Here is a 21,423-nt window from a genome sequence, read left to right as displayed (position 1 = left end):
TTTATATAAATATGACCTAAAAATCCTGTCAGAAAACCTGTCAGGCTAGCACTCATGTTAGCTAGTAGGCTAATAAACAAACTTACGTACAGACAGATTTAGGATTTAATACATTCTATTATTATAAAAGAAACATTTTATTCAAAGGAAGCCTGACTTATCCCTCTTTCTGACACACACACACACATTTTGTTTTTCAGTAGTAGTATTAATTATTTTTGTAGTATTCTGTTGTTCTTCCAGGTGAAACGAGTGTAAAATGCCCATTATGCGAAGTCTCTTCGCTCTGCTCATCTTCATCAGTGCAGTGAGGTCACAAGTCAATCCAGGTAACCTAACATTATTTTGAAATAAATATATTTTAATATAATATGTTTTTTCTTGTGAGCAAATTGCACAATTTGCCCTTCACACTATCCATCCCCTTCTTTTCACATCATACAGTACATAAAATTAATATATAATAGTATCGCTTAAGCTAACATTTTGATGTTATATGTCTAAACTGTTTATAAATTCATAGACAGCGGCTCTATTCATATGAAGGACGTGACACAGAATGTGTCTGTTTAGTCTCCTAAGGCAAACAAAATATTTAGCTTACTGGATTTTTCCATCTTATTCATGAGTACAGTACGGCTTCGTGACTATAAAGAAGATGAGGCATTGCATCACCGTGCACCCGATATTAAGACACGCATATGCATATGTAATTAATTCATTTTCAGACTCAACCTTTAGCATTAACCATAGTTTTTATTTACCTAGCACGTCTCAAACAGGTCACTGGCAAAAACGCCTTTTGCGTCTTTTTTAAGCACCGGGTTAGAACAGGGTGGACATTCACATGGAACTGGCGCATGAAGGAGGCCATGTTGGGGGGTCTAGTGATTGCTTAGCCTGCCAAGGTTAACAAGATGAGTGGAGTCACAGAGTTTAATCGTTTCTTTGCTTATTTTGGACTTTTCCAGCATCCCTTCATAGTCCAGGATGAAGAAAGTCTAGTTACATATATACATACTCTCACTGAGCAGTTTATGAGGAATCTGTGTACATCTGTTTGTTTATGCAAATATCTAATCAGGGTATCATGAGTCAGCAGGACAGTGCATAAACACATGTAGGCATTAAGTAAGTGTCAAGATCAAATATCAGATTGGAAGAAAAAAAGATCGTCGTTCTGTTAGCGCCAAACAGAAACTGCTCACCAGGGATTTGTACAAATAATTGTCTCTAGAAATCCTACTAGAGAATGGTCATTAACACAGTGTTAATGACATAGGTCAAATGAGAACGGACAGATTTGTTTGAGGGTACTGAACATTTATTCAAATAATCGATCTTTACAACAGTTTTGAAGAGAAACATCTCAATATGCACAAATCTTGAGGTGGACGGCCCACAGCGGTAGAATACAATATCAGGTTCCAGTCTTGCTAGAAAAGGAGATGAAACTGAGGCTACATAGAGCACAGGACCATCCAAACTGGACATCTGAAGATCTTCAAGTGTCCGGTGAAACTTCTAAATACAAATTGCATGAAAATGAATCTAAATGTTGCATAAATAACACATGAAGCAGCATAGACTATAGACTATATGTCAACTATAACCAAAAAGCGAAAGGTTTCAAACCTTAAAACACCATCAGTTTCAGTCACGGTTGACATCTCGTGTAAAAGCTTAGCTGGTTGTGCATTTTTTTTTTCTGGCCAATAATATAAAGACCCTCTGTGTCCATGGCGAGGCCTCCTGGAAGGTATTTGGTATTTGGGTGTTTACCTTTGGGGTGTGGGCTATGTGAGCAGTGTGCCTGTTTCACCCAAAAAACTCCTAGAAAGTCACTAGCTGAAACAAACCCACCCATTATACTCCACCTAATTATACACAGCAGTTCATTTTCAGCTCATACACAAAGGAAAAATAATAGATTCATTAGCATGAGATTAGGTGGCGAGTGAGCTGCTCTGAAATAAATATTTAAATTGTTATTACAGTTGTAGGATTCATTACTAATTACTACAAAGTACTAATACATCTCTGTGTGTGTATGTGTGTGTGTGTGTGTGTGTGTGTGTGTGTGTGTGTGTGTGTGTGTGTGTGTGTGTGTGTGTTAGCTACATGCAGGTATCCACTGGGGATGACTGGAGGCAAGATTCAGGATGAGGACATCTCAGCATCCAGCCAGTGGTCAGAGTCCACTGCAGCTAGATATGGCAGGTAAATATGTACATGGATTAATAGATTAAGATCAACACACACAAACACACACAAACAATTTTTTTAAAATGGTAAAAAAAAAATACATTTTTACCAACAGTCACACAGAAAAGACTTTTTTCTCCATGCTTCTATATAAATGTCTAATAACAGACTGGATTTTGATGATGGAGATGGTGCATGGTGTCCGAAGGCAAATGGTCCAAGGAGGCAAATGGAGTTTCTACAGATTGACCTTCGCATTTTGCATTTTGTCACCCTGGTGGGCACACAGGGGCGCCATGCGGACGGCGCGGGCAACGAGTTTGCGCAGCGCTACAGGATTAAGTACAGCCGTGACGGCTCCCGATGGGTCTCCTGGCATGACCGTAAGGGCAGTCAGGTAAGCCTGAAGACTCATGAATACTAAGACCAAGGAATAAAATCCAGATTTACCTCACTGATCCAGGCCTTGAGTCAGGATACACCTGAGCAGTTTAGGGATTAAGGAGACAACAGAAGCAGCTTGGTTAAAAATTTTAACTTACAAAATCCTAAACCGCTATTCAATATTGTGTCCACCAGTTAGAACCTGATGATTGTTTCTGGTTTTTGCATTATAAACCCTTTCTGTCTCTTTACCCAGATCATTGAAGGCAACAAAAACGCCTATGACAGAGTGCTGAAGGACTTGGAGCCTCCGATTATCGCCCGCTTTGTGCGATTCATGCCTGTCACCGATCCCACCACGTCTGTGTGTATGAGGGTGGAGCTGTATGGATGCGAGTGGCTAGGTCAGATTTCACTCTAATGTCCAGTACCATTTGTGTTCCTAAAGGAAACCTCCATCCTGAAAGATGTTTATATTGTTGAAGGTTTGGAATCTGAGACAGACCAGACACACTAACGTACTAAAGCTCTCACATGAGATAGAGAAATGAGACCGAATATACAGATAACAGGTCTAATGGATACTAAATGCTACGTTTCCATTACATATCAGATAGGGTAAATTCCTAGATTTGGTGGACAGATTCCGTTTGAATTAAGTTGAAAGAAAATAAATGTAATTTTTCCTGCAGATGGCCTTGTGTCCTACAGCAGCCCTGCTGGAGAGGAGATGATCTTTGGTGGACAGCAAGTCTACCTTAATGACAGCGTGTATGATGGAGCCATGGGTTACAGGTACTGTAAGCATCCCTGGATGCACTGGTCTTTTAACTTCTGTCCAGAAATATTTGTATAGCTTTACTATATGGTGAACAATACAAACAAAACATCTGCTTGGTTTTATTTCTCAGCATGACAGAGGGTCTCGGGCAGTTAACCGATGGAAGCTGGGGACTGGACGATTTTACTCAAAGCCACGTTTATGGTGTTTGGCCCGGATATGACTATGTGGGCTGGAGCAACGCTAGTTTTTCGAGCGGCTCTGTGGAAATGACGTTTGAGTTTGACCGCATCCGAAACTTTACATCAATGAAGGTCAGTGAGCAACATTTCCCCAGTGTTTAATATGCATTAACATTCCACCATCAGTTCGGATGTTTTTATTGAAAAATTCTTGTCAAACGAGATCAGCATAAAGTCAGCCATTAATTCTTATACTGTATCTTTTTCTAAATAATTAAAGGTTGGTAAGTTTACTTCTGACCTTTACTTCTGTTCTGGTGATTAACAGATTAATCCTTGCTTATTCTCTCAGGTTCACTGCAACAACATGTACACATTGGGGGTGAGAATATTCCAAAAAGTCGTCTGTTACTTCCACTCGGAGTCAGAATGGGAAACCAGGCCTGTTTCATTCAAGCCCAAAGTGGACAGTACAAGTCCCAGTGCTCAGTTCATCACAGTGGCTCTGGGGAATCACATGGCTAATGCCATAAGATGTCAGTTTGCCTTCAGTGACACTTGGATGATGTTCAGTGAAATTACTTTCCAGTCAGGTAACACGTGAACATGGACATATTTCACTTTGTAATGTCAGATTTGAAATCCTGTTCAAATGGATGCTAAAAAAAATTTAAGATACTTCTAAAGCTAAAAAAAGCAAAAGAATCCAATAGAGATGTAATTCAGAGATTAAAGACCCTTCGCTTTTCCCTAATCCAGATACAGCAGTATATAATACCTCTCTCGTTCCAACGAAACGTGGCCATCCTACAAGCACGCAGCCAGGTAAAGGTTTTTAGCTGTAGCTTTGGCATTTCTCATTGTGGAAAACATTTTTTCCACATAAATTACATGTAATCAACCAAGATATCGTCGCTGTCGGGCGGAATCCTCGTATCTCCAAAACCAAAAATCTCCAAAAAATTTTTCAGGAAATGAAAAAAACACCGTACATTATCTGCAGTGCACAGGGTTTAGTCCGCGTTGCAGTAGATTGTCTTGCGCTAAATTCCTGTCCTCAGACGAGCACCAGAACTAGCGGGGGTCAATATTTTTTTTCTTAGAGCCCAGTGTTTTGAAGACATTTACCTCAGAAGACGTGTTGATTCGTTGCGACTCTTCTTGAGGAGAAATATGCCGTGAAGCTCTCCCACGGAGTGAGGAAGAGGTGGATAGTTGAAGTGTCCAATGGAGTTATGAGATTTGCGCTCAAGCTATTTTCAAGACTTTAGATTGGTTAATAACTTGTAAAAATAACAGACCCACATGGGGACTGACCAATAGCATCGATATGTGAAAAAATATGAAATTGACCAAATTTGGACATACGAGGTTTCCGCCCGACAGCGATGATATGTTTCCTTGGTTCAACTGAAACATTATTGGGTTAAGGTTATATCAAGTCATTCACTGAACAGGAATACGTGAGAAATTATTTTAGCCAGTGCTAAAAAACATTTCTAACGTTTGCTAGAAAATGGTGACAGCTAGCATTTAGCCGACCCTGTTTTTAGCTGGTCATAGGTGTTTAAACGTTACTTAAACTTATTATCTGTACTAGGACTCGATCCCACACATAAGATTGATGACAGCAACACACGCATCCTCATTGGTTGCTTACTGGCCATCATCGTCATCCTGCTGGCCATCATCATCATTATCCTTTGGAGACAGGTCTGGCAGAAGATGCAAGAGAAAGTGAGTCATTGTTGTCATTATCTTTATTATATGATTAGAGTTTTCAGATTATTAAGCTAATGATATTCACCATTTTAGCACAGATTGGGGCTCTTGTTTCTTTGTATTTCATTAAACAAGACTTTCATGCATAATCGTCAAATGTTTCCAGGCCTCGCGTCGGATGTTGGATTTTGAATTAAGTTCTCATCTCTCGGGCCGCAGAGAAGCTTTTTCTCATCGTCAGTCAACCGTCTCTAGTGATTCTAGTGAATCTACCGGCACATACGAGAGAGTGTTCCCACTGGGATCAGATTATCAGGAGCCATCTCGGTTAAGGAAAGCACCAGAATTTCAGGCAATGGAAAATCTTGGTGAGATGCAACAGTCTTAATAAGACTCTACTGCTTTACTTCATATCGTCGCTGTCGGGCGGAATCCTCGTATCTCCAAATCCGTTATTTTTCAGGAAATTAAAAAAACGCCGTACCTTATCTGCAGTGCACAGGGTTTAGTCCGCGTTGCAGTGGATTGTCTTGCGCTAAATTCCTGTCCTCAGACGAGCACCAGAACTAGCGGGGGTCAAGATTTTGTTTTCTTTGAGCCCAGTGTTTTGAAGACATTTACCTCAGAAGACGTGTTGATTCGTTGCGACTCTTATTAAGGAGAAATATGCCGTGAGGCTCTCCCGAGGAGTGAGGAAGAGGTGGACAGTTGAAGTGTCCAATGGAATTATGAGATTTGCTCTCAAGCTATTTTCAAGACTTTAGATTGGTTAATAATTTGTAAAAATAACAGACCCACGTGAGGACTGACCAATAGCATCGATATGTGAAAAAATATGAAATTGACCAAATTTGGACATACGAGGTTTCCGCCCGACAGCGACGATATGATATCTAATAAGAAGTGTTATAGGATTTCATACATGACCAATTAAATGCGTTCCATGCATCGTGATCTTGTTTTACAGCACTCATGTCTGAATCTTCTGACCAGCATACGTCCAACATCAAAGATGACGTCCCTCCCTACGCAGAAGCAGATGTAGCGAGACAGAAAGCATCAAGCAATCATTGTTATTCCATTGCAGCGATCAATATGCCTCCGGGACGTGACGGAGCATTAGAGGAATTTCCCAGAGAGAAACTGACTTTCAAGGACAAGCTTGGAAAAGGCCAGTTTGGAGAGGTCAGTGCAGAGGTGGAGCTAGATGAAAGAGTGGCTTTTTCCAACATATCTAGGTTTGCTTTGATAACAAAACCCAGTTTTTTTCCCGATAACAGATGCTTTTCTATTAAATCAAAATCCTACCTTTCAGAAATACCATAGAGCCGTGGGGATTTACAACCGGCATGCGAGCAACTTAGTAGCCCTTCATAGCCGGTGATATAGGATAGCCCTTCTTGCACACATTACAGCACTCAGTCTCACCGTGACCTCAGATAGAACCCCTATAGTTACCATGGATGCTTCACTTACAGGCTGGAGGACAAGGTGGTGCCACAGGGGCACAGAAGACACGTATACCTTTGTCTGCTACTGTATATGCATTCCCTCTTCTACCATCGATTCTTCTCATGTTGCCAGAATTCAGAAACTAAACCTGAGTCCTGCTTATGTCACTAAGATGGCTAGCAAGACAATGATTTTTATTACGTTGTTTGCTAGAAGTTGCAGTACCCTAGTGGCTCTCTTTTTGAGCAGAACGGTTGCTCTGTATAAACCGAGAGACATGGCCACATGTGCATGTGCCTGTGGGCCTGTGAGTGGTCCCAAAGAATTGTGGACTTTGACCTAACATCCTAAAAAACATTCATAAATGCATGAGCTCTGAATTTCGGTAGATTGAAGCTAATCTATTAGTGGTTAGCACGTTCGCCTCACACCTCCAGGGTCGGGGGTTCAATTCCCGCCTCCGCCTTGTGTGTGTGGAGTTTGCATGTTCTCCCCGTGCCTCGGGGGTTTCCTCCGGTTACTCTGGTTTCCTCCCCCGGTCCAAAGACATGCATGGTAGGTTGATTGGCATCGCTGGAAAAATTGTCCATAGTGTGTGATAGCGTGAGTGAATGTGTGTGTGTGTGTGCCCTGTGATGGGTTGGCACTCCGTCCAGGGTGTATCCTGCCTTGATGCCCGATGTGATAGGCACAGGCTCCCCGTGACCCGAGGTAGTTCGGATAAGTGGTAGAAGATGAATGAATGAATGAATGAATGAAGCTAATCTACAACATACTACAGCTGAGTAGGTATCTCTCTTGGGGCTCATGGCTTTTCTGAAAGGGTTAAAGCAATCTGGGTTTTCTGCTGATCATATTTAGTTTCATGAAGCAGCCTAATGACCAAATGCTCTCCCTGATCTAAATATGCATTCCACTTAGTGATGGTGTCTGCAGGTTCATCTGTGTGAGGCAAAAGGAATGAAGGATTTCATGAAGGAAGATGGCAGTGATATCGGGGATGAGCCTATTCTGGTGGCTGTAAAGATCCTCAGAGAGGATGCGACTAAAAATGCAAGGTAGCGCAATCATGGTTCTAAAACGTCTAAGGCCACTACCAGGATCTTATTTCAGAGCAGAGTTCATGTTGCTATGAATAACGTGACCACTTTTATCTCCATATGGAATTTTACAATATTTCTAGGAACGACTTTTTAAAGGAGATCAGGATCATGTCGAGGTTGCGAGACCCCAACATTATCCGCCTGCTGGCTGTGTGTGTAGAGAGTGACCCGTTGTGTATGATCACAGAGTACATGGAGAATGGAGACCTTAACCAGTTCCTCTTTTGCCACATGCTTGAAGATTTGGGACAAGACCAACAGTGCACAGCCACCATCAGGTTGTTTAAATGTTTGCAATTCAAATGCTTATAGTGTTAGTTTTGTTTTGTTCTGTTTTTTTTTTTTTTTTCAATATATAATAATAAGCCGGTTTAACCTGCCCCTGGCTAAGTTCCATCTTAACAAGACCTAACAAATGCAACGTTTCTCATATATGCATTAATAACTTGTTCTGCGGCTTTTCTTCACACTTCCAGAAAACTGATTGCTGCCTTTTACTCTAGTTGATGTTAAGCAATAGACCCATTAAAATCTTGTTTTCTTTGCAGTTACAGTGTCCTGATCCGCATGGCTACTCAGATCACTTCGGGTATGAAGTATCTGTCTTCTCTGAACTTTGTGCACCGTGACTTGGCCACACGTAACTGTTTGGTGGGGACAAATTACACCATCAAGATTGCAGATTTTGGCATGAGCAGGAACTTGTACCGCGGAGATTACTACCTCATCCAAGGCCGAGCCGTGCTCCCTATCCGTTGGATGTCCTGGGAGAGCGTTCTCTTGGTAGGACCCGTGGTACTAATTGTTGGGAATAGAACAGAAAGCGGTGTAGGTAGTAATTCAAGCCAGCTTGAAGTCTTTAAATCTATACCTGCAGGTCAAGATGACTTAAAATGCTGATTTTCCACAGTTTATATATCAAATGCTGTTGGCCTGACTTATTAGCCACCAAGGACATCATAATAGACAGCATTACCAGTAACGCCTGCTGATTTATATAATTATCCTAACCAGAGCCGATCGGCCCTATACGCTCACTACGCAAGTTGCGTATTGCCCCGCAAATTACGCAAGGCCCCGCCTCCCTCTGCCTCATTTTACAGCACGTGTTAATGTTTACTGTGTAGATGACAATATGAAGCGGCCATCTGGCCATTTTTGGGCTTTTTAAATAAACGTTGTGGGGGGCACGGTGGCTTAGTGGTTAGCACGTTCGCCTCACACCTCCAGGGTTGGGGGGTCGATTCCCGCCTCCGCCTTGTGTGTGTGGAGTTTGCATGTTCTCCCGTGCCTCAGGGGTTTCCTACGGGTACTCCGGTTTCCTCCCACGGTCCAAAGACATGCATGGTAGGTTGATTGGCATCTCTGGAAAAATTGTCCGTAGTGTGTGAGTGAATGAGAGTGTGTGTGTGCCCTGCGATGGGTTGGCACTCTGTCCAGGGTGTATCCTGCCTTGATGCCCAATGACGCCTGAGATAGGCACAGGCTCCCCGTGACCCGAGGTAGTTCAGATAAGTGGTAGAAAATGAGTGAGAGTGAGTGAGTGGAGGATGTGACCATTGTTGCAGTATTCCATAAGTCTTACTGAACCTTTGGTGTTTTTATCCAGGGTAAATTCACCATGGCGAGTGATGTGTGGGCCTTTGGTGTAACGCTCTGGGAAATGGTCACTCTGTGCAAACAGCAGCCATACTCACAACTCTCAGATGATCAAGTGATCGAGAATATGGGCGAGTTCTTTCGAGACCAGAACAAGCAGGTGAGGCACAAAAATAATAATCACTGGACTGGTGTCAAGTTTCCACCCTCAAGCTGACTATTTTTCGATTACATCATATTTTATACATTTGTAGTTACTTCTATCTTAAGTAACTTTTTATTTGGTAAAATAAACAGACAAAACAGATTTTATCTGAAAAATGTGGATGATGATTAAAAAATAATCTGTGCTCCATCTGTGAGTGGCAGTACTGAGCTGTGATAATATCAGTTCTCAGTTTATTACTATCATGGCTTTTGCTAAAGATTTTTAATGCTAAAGTTATTCTGATAGCACTTAAAGAGGATGTTACCAAGGCGTGACCTTTTTATATACACCTATGTTTAATGACTTTGACTTCAGGTGTACTTGCCGAAGCCTTTCTGTTGCCCTGATGCCATCTACAGCCTCATGCACAGCTGCTGGAGGAGGAACGCCAAAGAGCGGCCGACCTTTGAGCAGATCCATGCCGCTCTACTCGAATGCCAGGCTGAAAACCTGTCGAGCGATGAATCTTATACAATAACGCAGTTCTGAACTTTTCCCTCCAGCTTTGCCTAAGAGTTGCAAGAAATTCTACATGTATAAATAATGTAAAAAGCTATTCCATGAGTTACAGGAATTGTGTCTGAATATAAGAATGTTTCTTTGTTTCCTTCATTACTCTCAATTATATAGCAAATTGTTTACACATATTATAAACCTGACATTATTATGCACACTTTTTTAGAACCCTGTTTAATAAATAAACCATCTAAACTTTGGAACCTGCACATTGTTCTGTGGTGTCTAGCACCATATATTGATTTCCGTTAAGAAAATGTTTACTGTTGTGGGAACATTGTGTGTGTTGTATATAAGTGTAATTAGTGATAACTGTAAAAAGAATAGAAGTGGAACAATACATTTAAAATATAATAATAAATAAATTGTTCTGTTAGAAGAATAAAACAATTTCTGATGTGTTCGCACGTTTGGTTTAAACGACCACCGGAAAAAAAACACAACCAACCAACAACAAAAACAAAAACAACCAACAAAAAAGAAAACAAAAACAAACAAGCAAATACCAAACAAACAAAAATCCATTCAAACAGTCAACCAAATAAATATATTACAAACCAAACAACAAAAAACCAAAAACAATTTAAATAGATGAACACAAACAAAATAGGTAACTAGACAAATATGAAAAAATAAATAAATCACAAGCAAAACATTAATATATAACGAGATAAAACAAACAAAAACAAACATGTAATAACAACCACCCAACTAAAGAAACAAACAAACTAACACGTAGATGAACAGAAACAAATAAGAGTGAAAACAACAAAATAAACTAATAGACAAACAAACACATTTATTATTATATAACAATCTAATATCAAACAAAACCAACGGCCCATATAACCAATCAAACAAACAAATACCAAACAAACGTAGAAACATCCATCTAACCAACCAGATAAATATACATATATACATAAATATACATATAAACAAAGTGAACAAATTAAGTGAAATAAACACAAACAAATAACAGGCAAAAACAACATTATATAACAAGCTAAACAAACAAAATCAAACAAACATAACTGTACATCCAAAACCTCACCGTTTTGAACTGAGGATGTTTTGATCTTCATTGACAAAGTTGTGAATCAATTTGACCAAATTGGAAGTCCAACTTTACAGATCGCTGAAATGACCCAACCAGATACCAAACAAGTCTTGGCTAATTCAAAATATTTGGTATAAAGAGCATAAAAACTAGGCTTTTATTTTTTCTTTCCATGCTGTTCATTTAAGACCGGCACTACCAACTGTTAAGTGCATTATAAAAGCACAATGAGGAAGAGTCAGGGAGTAGAGTAAGGAACCAGTACTAGTTCAAACAGGTCAAGTGATAATGTAAGAGAAATGCTTTGTGCAGTGTCAGCATTCAAACTGGAAAACAACAACCTCGACTGTTCTTCATGACAGTGTGAGGTAAACCAGACAACGTGCGACTAGACTCGACAGTGGCTGTGTAACTGTGGAAGAGGCTTTTTGTTAAAAAGATGTTTAGGAAAAAAATATGGTTACAGGGGTGATACTGTAGGTTGACTTAAATGAACTTTACACATCTTTTCTCTTCAGCCCAAAAGTAGTCAATTAGGATCAACCAAGACATATTCAGCATCTTTTAACTCTGAGGCTAATGAAGCTAACGGTTAAAAGGAACCTACGTCAAAATGTTTAGCGTGTCGTTCTTTAACAAAACTGTAACTGTTGACACATTGCTGTGGAACAGGAGGATGATGTTATGAGTCCTGGGATGAACAGAGTGTTAATGATTACAGCAGCAGGTGATTCGTCCATGGTGATACATATATATGATATAAAATGAATATATATATTATATATGTATATTGTATATGTATATATGTATATATATTATATTATGTATTATATCATATATATATAGAGTATGTATATTCATTTTACATCATATATATATATATATATATATATATATATATATATATATATATATATATGATGTAAAATGAATATACATACTCTATATATATATGATATAATATATATATATATATATATATATATATATATATATATATATATATATATATATATATATATATATATGATATAAAATTAATATATATATTATATATTTAGTGCCGGCTCTGTTCGTAAACATACACCCCCCACACCACCCCCGCCCCGTGTATCTGACGCGCTATGACGTTTTTAATAGAACAGCGACGGCTGTGTTTCAAACCGCCTTTTGAATACTCGATATGGTCCCTAAACCTTGCTCGTGAACACGGCGTTCACGCCCTACCGAGTTCACTAGATTAATAGAACGCTATTTGGGATACAGCCCGTGGCGGCTGCCGGGTCTTTTTTTTTTTTTTTAGAACGGAAAACGTACAGGAATTGTCAATGTGAAGCTGCTCGCTGACGGTAACAGCTCGGGAGAAATCGTGAAATCGAACGTGACTGAAAAAAAGAGGTTGAAATTAGAGGTTGAAAAGAGGTTTTGTTTATAAAACTAGAAAAAAATGCTCGAGCGCAGCGCGTGCCGTCTTTCGTGTTGTGTGGAGCGGGGACCGGATTGTGAACAGCGACCGTAGCGATTTGTCTCTTATTTTTATACATTTCTTCATCAACTGCCGATGATTTCCGGCAGAGATTCGCTAAAGAGGTGCCTCGATAAATCGCAAGGATGAAATTTACCGAGCATTTGGCGGCTCACATCACCCCGGAGTGGAGGAAACAGTACATCCAGTATGAGGTGAGCGCTCGTGCTAATGCTAACGCTAACAAAATGCTAACAAACAAACAAAAAACAAGAATGAAAAATCGAAGCGTTTTATGCTAAAGCTTTACATTCGGGTGGTATTGTGGCTATTAATTAGCGTTAGCTAGCATACATCAGTATATAGCAGTGTACGACTTAGCAATGTGTCACTGTACGACTTAAATATGTCTTATTCATCTATGTACATCACTGTACGACTTAAACATCTCGTATTCATCTATTTACATCACTGTACGACTTAAACATGTCGTATTCATCTATTTACATCACTGTACGATTTAAATATGTCTTAGTCATTAATTTACAGCACTGTACGACTTAAACATGTCGTATTCATCTATTTACATCACTGTACGACTTAAACATGTCTTATTCATCTATTTACAGCACTGTACGACTTAAACATGTCGTATTCATCTATTTACATCACTGTACGACTTAAATATGTCTTAGTCATTAATTTACAGCACTGTACGACTTAATTATGTCTTAGACATTAATTTACATCACTGTACGACTTAAACATGTCATATTCATCTATTTACATCACTGTACGACTTAATTATGTCTTAGTCATTAATTTACATCACTGTATGACTTTATGTCTTAGTCATTAATTTACATCACTGTACGATTTAAATATGTCGTATTCAGCAATTTATACTAATTTATGACTTTGGAATGTCTTAATCAGCAATGTATAAGACTGTATGACTTTGGAATGTCTTAATCAGCAGTGTACACCACTATGTGACCACCTGGTTTTTATTAATCAGCAATTTATATCACTGTGTGACTTTGGTATGTGTTAATCAGCAATGTACAGTGCTGCACGACTAAACATCTTCTTTAGCAGTGTACAACTACGTAGCATGCGTAAGTGTATGGCAGTGTACGACTTAGCACTGTTGCTAACAGATGAAACATTGGTTTCTTTTTAAAAAAAATAAAAAATTTGAGAATCCTTGTGACATGGGGCTATTTTTTGAATTTTGTTACCATCACAACTGTTTAGATTAATTTTTTTATTTTTTTTTCATTACCGGGAACAACTCCTCAAACGGTATAAACACATAAACCACAATTTCTACGTCATCTTGCACTTTTCGTCATCTTGGGCTGTGAGTTCTTGAAGTGCAACTACGGCGTTTAATAAAGTGTTGTCGTTTTTCAGATGGTCACCGACACCAATAACAGCAGACACAAAACGTCCACGTCGCCCAGGGCCGAAGTATCTGTCTAGCTCACACATCCATGAGTAATGAATAATCCAACGTTTAGATTAACCTAATCTACCCTTCCTAGGGCACTAGGACAGCGTGTTAGTTCTTTACTGTAGCAAATCTGTATGGTTGGGGTTGGTCTGAAGTCTGCAGTCATATCACTGTGACTGTGACGGTTGCTATTTGTTTTAAATGCTGGTTTAGACCCAAATGTGATTCACAACCTGCGAATCTCGCCTGTCCCCAAATACCGCCCGTCCACCGACATGTCCACACAATTGAATTATCATGCACGGGTGTGTACGAGGTGGGCGCTAGCTCGGTTTAGCATGCTCAGCCACCTTCAGACTTAATGGCCTATGGGTAATGGGATTATTTCTGTCTACAATCCTGCTGACCCATTAGTCATCTCTCTCCCAGAGGAAAACACCCAGTAAGGGTGTGAATGGGCAGCAGTGTGCAGGAATAATTTAAAGAATAGCGTTCTACCATGAACGTTATACCGATGTAGCCTCTTTAGTAATATGAAAGAATGAAAGAACAAATCAAAATCATTAACCAACTTCTTTCCAAACCAGACATGTAGACTATTCTGGAAACCTAGGCTAAAAAAATGGTAGATTATGTGGTAGATACTGTCTCAAGCGGCGAATGGTGTCTAACCTTACATAGGAACTAAAAATTAGTATCTAACTTTACATACTAATTACAATGTTTTGAAAAACGGTGCATGCTAACTGAAATATTACATAAATTTACATACTAACAAGACGACCCACTAAAAACTTTCAAATGTTACGTACTGATCAAACAAACTGATCCTCTGAAATTGTGACTAACTTTACATACTAATTAAAACGAACCACTAAAATAGTTACTAACTGTACAGCTTATTTTCACTGACCCACTAAACAAGCGTCTTATTTTAATTACTGACTAAAATGGCAGACTAATATAGTTATTAATTTTATATACCAAATAAAATGACCTACTAAAACTGCGATTGGCAATTTAGTTTTTAATTTGCTTTTAATACTCCAGATGTACCAAAGCTACGCAGGAAGGCAGAGTTTCAAACGGCCTCGACATTGTCATTGTAGTGAGCAATCGAAATGTCAGTATTATGTACTGACTACTAAACCAGGGCTAAATGTATGGAACAAAAGGTTGAGGCAAAGTGAGTTGTTGTTATATGTGCCGTCACAGTGTTCGGACTGTTGCAGTGACGAATTAAAAACTAATTTCCCTATTGGCTGTAAGTCACTTATGGCAGAAGAATTAAGCCATTACTACCCACTAATGATTTTACCAAGAGGGTGACAGTGAGGCTAAATTATGCCATGATTCTACCACCACCATGATGTTTTTACTCCCATTTCATTCTTGTTGAGACGAATCCTTGTGACCTCCCTTTCCGAAACCGCTAGCTTTTATCTCCGCAGCGCAAACGGTGGCCGGAGATGCCGTCTTTCTTAAAAAAAACGCCCCTACGGGAACCCGTATTTATGTCCTAGGTCACGTTTGTCCACCTGGTTGTCATGGCAACGCAGACATTTCACAGCTTCCCTTATTTTGGACGGAGCTGCTCCTTAAGGACTTAAACACGAGACGTAGCCACCACCTGTAGCAAACTCTTACATAAAAGCTTACAGTACAAACATGCTGTCAGCACACAGGAAAAAAGAAACATGTGGGCGAACATCACAAACAGCAACAAGAAACTTGCATTCCCATGTTCCTGCTGACCTTCCCCGCACTTGTAACTAAGGTGTCGGGTAACAGAGTGCGCCAGCCAGGCAGGAAAATCAGAAACACACACACACACACACACATCACTATAAAATAATAAATAAATAAAATGGACACCATGAGCCCAGCATCAACAGAACCTGTGGTTTCTCTCAACAGGCCAAATTTGACCGATAGCTAGATTATTAGTTTTTATTCGCTTTTGATTTAAATGTGAAATTTGTACACCACAGCGCTCTCTATTCTGATTGGTCAGCGGTTTTTGCCGCTAGTTCCGACTACAAGAAATGTCTAGGAACTGTTGTGGTTTTTCCAAATAAATAAACGTCGTAACTGTTGACGTGTCGATTTTGAGCATCACGTACGGAAGGAGGCTCCAGCTTTTAGACGACTTTCCTCTGGAGGAAAAACTTTAAGTCACTGAAACTTTAGACTCCAAACGAAATGAAATTTGTTTTTATGTGAAGTATTTTGAGTTGTTGCTATAGTAACCAGTTTTCAGTTTCTCTCTCTCTAAAACTTTGTACCTTTTCCGCTTCATTTGGACTCCCTCTCGATGTCAATACTTCTTCAAGCGGGGCCGATTCAGCAGGATTCTGACGCCGTTATTGATTGTGGATAATCGGGTCAAAATATCGCTTTTCCACTCATCCCTCACATCCTCCACACAGTCAAGAGTCGACCTCTGACCAATTTCTATAGCGCCGAAGACAAGAAACCAAACCTTGCAGGAACAAGCTGATAAGAAATCAAAGCACATTGCAAAGCATGTTGTGGAGATAGATAAGTAGGTCCATAGGTTTCGTTTGCAGTTGTCTGATCTGTGACTGGATTGGTCCTGGTGCTGTAGTTGCCTTTAGCCTGCGGCTCAGATGTTAATCCATTTCCTGTATTTTAATCTGTCATTGATTTTTTTTTTTTTTTTTTTTTTTACAGCAGCATGACCCCCAAGTGTTTTATAACCTACAATATTAGCAGTAATAGTTCTCTAGCTAATCAGCAACGGTTTAGCAAATGCTGATGTCATCGATTTAGCTCATTTGCTAGTTCTAAATGTTATTTTTTAAGCCCTGTGTTTGCCATCATTGCTAAATAGTTAATTTTCTCAGGCTAATTAACAACCAGGTTTATTCTTGATGTGATGTCATTAAAGGTTTGTTTTGGAAAATTGTATTGGGACTTCAATATTGTATCTTCAATAATCCTGGTCCTAGTTCTGAATGTTGACCAGGAAAATATTTTATAAAGCACCTAAGTTCCTGTATTGCTTTACGTTGCAATTCTTGTTAATTGTATCTTTTACACATTAGTTAACATCCACAAACCTTAAACTTAATTAATAATCAACACTATAAATCAGTGTTACTCATTGCGCGGCTCGCAAGCCTCCTGCGGCTCGCCAAGCTTTAATATGCGGCTCGCATGGCAGTAAATAATACGATGATATGATCGTGTGGTTAAAATTTATTTTTGATTTAAATAACATTAAAAACAATCAGGTAAGCATAGAAAAACAAATGTGCTCTATTACAAATAATAATGTATATTTATATATATTATTTGACTCGTCACTGACTCACTGCGTTCTGCGCAATAGCCAGCTTTTGGCGGCCTGCCAGAAGCTAGTTTGTGTTTCATGTTAGTTAACAACTTGTGTTTATTGTACACACACGGACTAAAAAATGGATCGATTTCTTATCAAACAATCCCGCGCACAAAATGAACAGCAACAAAGCAATGTGACAGTGACAAAAGAGGTAACTGATGGGGAACATGCATCATCCGCAACTCGAGTAATTATTGTATTGCAATATTGTACATTGTATTTAAGCAGATAAGCTATTTAAGACTGAATAACTTGGCATACTTTGCGGTGAAAGTGGCTCTCCTATTGACTTTGTCCTATCAGTGTGGCTCACATGAAAAAAATAGTGAAGACCACTGCTATAAATGGATGTTTTCTTAATATTCACTTAAACATGACATATAATCAATATGTTCCTTTTATTTAATAATTTAATTAAAGCCTGCAATGATCAAACATATTGTTTTTCATTAAAATGTACAACTTGGCCTGAAAAACATCCAGAAACCACAGTTCAACATTTACGGTATAACTTTAAGCTTACCTAGTGTAGCGATATATAAAGTCATGGATCGAATAACCCTTAATCAAAGCAGAGGTTAACAGTTAAACAGACATGTTAATGAATTCACGTGTCAGCTGTATTTGCTGCTTCATAAACATTTTTTTTAATGTTGAAGTTTATAGATATGTTAAAGTTACCATATTTCTTTAATTATATATATGCCTTTATTTATATCTGCTGCAACATTACAGCGTCCTTCTGCTCCAATTAGTGACCTGAAACAAACTTTTAGGTTAGCTAATGTTTGTTATGATGGAATTTTGCCAATTTCTATTGTTGAAATTTGTAAAAGTCTGAAATTGTGAAAACAATGCAGGTTGTGTGGCATTTTTAGCAATGCACTAGCTTCCTCCCTAGCTAAATTTCTGGCTGTGTAGCAACTGCTGTAAAATGTTTTAAAAGCTAGATAATTGGCTAAACGTATGTAATCGAATTAACACAGATGCGTATAATTTTTTTTCTAGTATTTAAAGTGTTGAACCTCCTTCCTAGCTAATCTTGTAGTTGTGTAGCATCTAAGTCAGTATGTCCAACTTTAAATGTTTTTAATTGAACCCAGTAACGATATATCACAACTTTACAGCTGAAATATTTGACTTGGAGAATTTTCATTGTTGACAAAGTTGTAACTATTTAGTAATGTTATAACGAATAGATAGATATTGATTAGTGTAGTAAAACTTATATTATTCCCTTTATTATATTTATATCATGATCAGTGTTGTCACAATACACATTTTTGAGATGTTTTTTCTAACATTTTTAATATTTCATAACAGTTAAAATCTCTCATCTTTAAATATTTATATCTCTTCCTTATTTTCAATGTTAAATTACTTTGTTTTTTACTGAGTTTAAAATGCATCATTACAGCAAATCAATACATCGTAAGACACGAATATGTTTGTTGTAGGAACATTTTCAATGGACATTAACAAGGGATTTTAACACCGGCCTCTCTAGCCGAGTTCATTAGAGTCACATTATTATTTAACACAATGAACCTGTTCCAGCTTGCGCATTATTCTATCCTGTTTAATTTTGTTGTGGATTTTATTTTTTTCTGGATGACTGTTACGTCTCATTAAGCGATGAAACACTATTATTATCTTCCATTTCCTCTCTTTCAGTCTAGCTTCAGACAGTTCCTCTTCTCCTCACACTGAATTATTTCCACTCTCGTGGCTCGGTTCCCGTATCCCACATCCCACCCGCCGGTGTGTAACGTGAACGCTGGAAATCGTGCCTCATGTTTTTTTTTTTCTTCTTCTTTTTGTTTCCACAGGCATTTAAAGAGATGCTGTACTCCGCCCAGGACCAGGCTCCATCGATTGAGGGTAAATATCAAAGCCTGTGTATTAGATATCAGCGTGAGCTTTATGGCATAGCTCTACACCCAAGTAATGATGAATTCAGAGGGATTAGTAATACTAATGGAGGAATTAAAACATCGCAAACACCACAAATATAACCCCTATAGAAAACACACAAAACAGCTGAAAAGGATGGAACCCACTGTCCGTTAGTGGAAGTCCACTAAGCATTAGAAGTAACTCTAAACGGATAAAAAAAACATGACTGTATTATTGCAGAACCTCATCCAACACAAGGGGTTTGTTTTTTTCTGCACTGGTGACGAAGCACTTCGTGCAGAAGCCTAAACCCCTTTAAAGGCTTTGGTTGCATGTGTTAACATTGAGAAGTGATAAATAAACACAGACGTGATATAAGGGTCTGGTTTAGCTCCAGATCTTAATCGAATTCGAGCAGTGGTTTATGGAGATACACGTCACTGACGGCTTTGGGGAAGCTTGCACCAAGAAACAACAAGCTCACTGGAAACCTAGAGAGATTTCTCCCGGCTGCTAAGCAGCTCAGATGAGGGACGTCCCTCTCCTCCTCGCATCAGGAACTGGATGAAAAACATACAGGTTCACGGCTCACACTTGAAACGGATACAGGAAATGAGATCATGTTTATAAGTTCAAGGAAGCAGGGCTTTTATCAGGCATTCTGCCTATAGCCATGTCCACGTTTTTGCATATTATGACATGAACCACAGATTAGAATCTCATTTCCCTGGTGAAGTCCTACAGCCAAAAACACAACAGGCTACTCTGCTTATATTTTATCGCACTTGCTAATTTTAGCTGCGTTTCACTTTCTGTTTGTTACTGTGCCTTAAATTAATTATTTAAAAAAAATCAACACTAAATTAAATGCATTTTAAATATAAGAACATATTTTTTAAAAAAAAAAACTTTTTCCAATTTTTTTAGCTTCTAACATCCCTAAATCCCTCGTTTTAGCTACAAACATTTCAAACATTTTTGTAGTCCTTGTCAAAATCTAATTTAATTAATCTAATGTAATTGACCTATTAAAATAAAATGCACATTTTAATACAGTGGTACCCCGCTTATCGACCTTAATCCGTTCCTTAAAACCGGTCGAAATGCGAAAAGGTCGAAGAGCGAATGTAATTATCCCAAAAGAAATAACGGATACCCAATTAATCCGTTCCCGACCTCCACCGATACCCAATAATTAACAATGTTTGCCCCGTTTTTAGCAGTATTAATACTAAATAATACATAAAATAATACAGGTACATAAATAATATTGTATAAGTATAAATTAAAAACTTAACAAAATAACACTAAATAACACTAATATTGTTCACAAACCGAAGTTTAATTTATGATGGACGCTCTTTCCACGAAGGCTGAGGCGAGACTGGGATTTGGTTGTTCAGCGGGCGCAAATTTCGGTCGAAAAACTGTTCGCTAAACGAAAAGGTCGATGTCCGAGCCGGTCGATAAGCGGGGTACCACTGTATCTTTTATTTTATTTCTTTATTTATTTTTGTTGGATAATGCCAAAAAAATTTACCTAATAGTGAAAGAAAACCAAAGAAGAGGAAGTAACAGAATCCTTAGACAGCACATTTACATATTCGTAAATGCACACTTGCAGTTCTCGTGTCCCAGGCCATGTCAGCCATGTCAGTCTTCCTCAAATTACAGCTTATTACAGCAGATTATTTTTAAACTTCCAACTTGTGCAAGAAACGGCACAGGATGACGGACAGTTTATGGGTAATCGTTTCGTAATCCTGTTTCTTCTTCTTTATAATTGTTTACTTTGTTTAAAAAAAAAAAAAAAAAAAGTAGGTAGGAATAAAATAATAATAATAACAATAATGGAGTCTTTCGTTCATCCAAAAAGAAAAAAAGAAAAAAAGAAAAATTCAAAGAAAATTAAAAGTGAACGTTTCCTTGTAGCGAATATATATTTATAAAAAATAGTTAATTTATTTAAATAAAATAAATATAAAATAAAAAAATATTGACAAGAAAATACAAATACATGATTGCAGATA

At 38.4% G+C, this 21,423-nt stretch overlaps 2 protein-coding genes across 2 annotated transcripts in view; both read left to right on the top strand.

The window, feature by feature from the left end:
- The first annotated feature begins 259 nt into the window (after positions 1–259).
- Positions 260–10,367, top strand: ddr2b (discoidin domain receptor tyrosine kinase 2b). The gene is made up of 16 exons (XM_060873366.1): positions 260–329; positions 2,118–2,220; positions 2,374–2,602; positions 2,846–2,993; positions 3,282–3,384; positions 3,501–3,684; positions 3,905–4,145; positions 4,312–4,377; positions 5,153–5,289; positions 5,441–5,642; positions 6,242–6,459; positions 7,663–7,784; positions 7,910–8,107; positions 8,378–8,612; positions 9,439–9,588; positions 9,952–10,367. Exons 1-16 carry the CDS (start codon positions 260–262, stop codon positions 10,123–10,125), a joined length of 2,580 nt encoding a protein of 859 aa, XP_060729349.1. The 3' UTR covers positions 10,126–10,367.
- Positions 10,368–12,520: 2,153 nt separating this feature from the next.
- Positions 12,521–21,423, top strand: part of xpr1b (xenotropic and polytropic retrovirus receptor 1b) — a 21,305-nt gene continuing 12,402 nt past the window's right edge. Inside the window, exons 1-2 of the mRNA XM_060873864.1 lie at positions 12,521–12,892; positions 19,327–19,378. Coding sequence (XP_060729847.1) covers positions 12,824–12,892; positions 19,327–19,378 — 121 coding nt within the window. The 5' untranslated portion in view covers positions 12,521–12,823. The remainder of the gene's footprint in view (positions 12,893–19,326; positions 19,379–21,423) is intronic.

The sequence above is a fragment of the Tachysurus vachellii genome, chromosome 7, assembly GCF_030014155.1.
Source record: "Tachysurus vachellii isolate PV-2020 chromosome 7, HZAU_Pvac_v1, whole genome shotgun sequence".
Lineage (NCBI taxonomy): Eukaryota > Metazoa > Chordata > Actinopteri > Siluriformes > Bagridae > Tachysurus > Tachysurus vachellii.
This window is presented reverse-complemented; position numbering and strand designations above follow the sequence as displayed.